Source organism: Volvox carteri (assembly GCF_000143455.1).
Source record: "Volvox carteri f. nagariensis unplaced genomic scaffold VOLCAscaffold_59, whole genome shotgun sequence".
Taxonomy (NCBI): Eukaryota; Viridiplantae; Chlorophyta; class Chlorophyceae; order Chlamydomonadales; family Volvocaceae; genus Volvox; species Volvox carteri.
The window spans coordinates 395,774-396,310 of NW_003307602.1; the positions used below are offsets into that span (position 1 = coordinate 395,774).

The following is a 537-nucleotide window of genomic DNA, read 5'->3' on the forward strand; positions in this document are numbered from 1 at the left end:
TGGGGAAGTCGGGAAAGTCGGGCTTTGGTGGTGTGGATGGTGGTGGATTATTGGATGATGGGGTTGTGGATATGGGGGGGGGGGGGAGGGAAGGGGAGGGTCAGAGACAGGGAATGCCGTCTTTGAAGGGAGCTTGGTAAAGGTCTGCAGGGCTTCTGAAGCACCTTAAAAAAAGGGTTAGGTTTCAAACGGTGCTTCAAAAAGAACAGAACGAACAGAAAGAAAAAGGAAAAGGCATAGGGGAAAGGAAAAGGAAATCTTTAATCCAAAATTAAAAAATTATATTAAGAATCGCTGTAATAACAAAAACACGTTGCTGCAATTTAATCAATTAGCAGCATATCAGAACTATTCACTCCATCCGGCGTGCATGTCGTCGGCACGGGGTGCGGATGGACACGCACCTGGTATCGGGGCTCGCCGGTTGCCGTACGAGTGCCCGCCAGGCGGCCGTGGTAGAGCTCCCATAGCATCACACCCAGCGAGAACACTTGGGTGGTTGCATGTATGTATGTATGTGTGTGTGGGGTTGTGTGT

General features: G+C 49.7%; 1 protein-coding gene across 1 annotated transcript in view; it reads right to left on the reverse strand.

Moving 5' to 3' along the window:
* Window positions 1-537, reverse strand: part of VOLCADRAFT_119333 (uncharacterized protein) — a gene marked incomplete at both ends in the record, with an annotated part of 11,628 nt that overhangs the window by 1,012 nt on the left and 10,079 nt on the right. Inside the window, one exon of the mRNA XM_002956267.1 lies at window positions 405-461. Within this exon, the coding sequence (XP_002956313.1) occupies window positions 405-461 (57 nt within the window). The remainder of the gene's footprint in view (window positions 1-404; window positions 462-537) is intronic.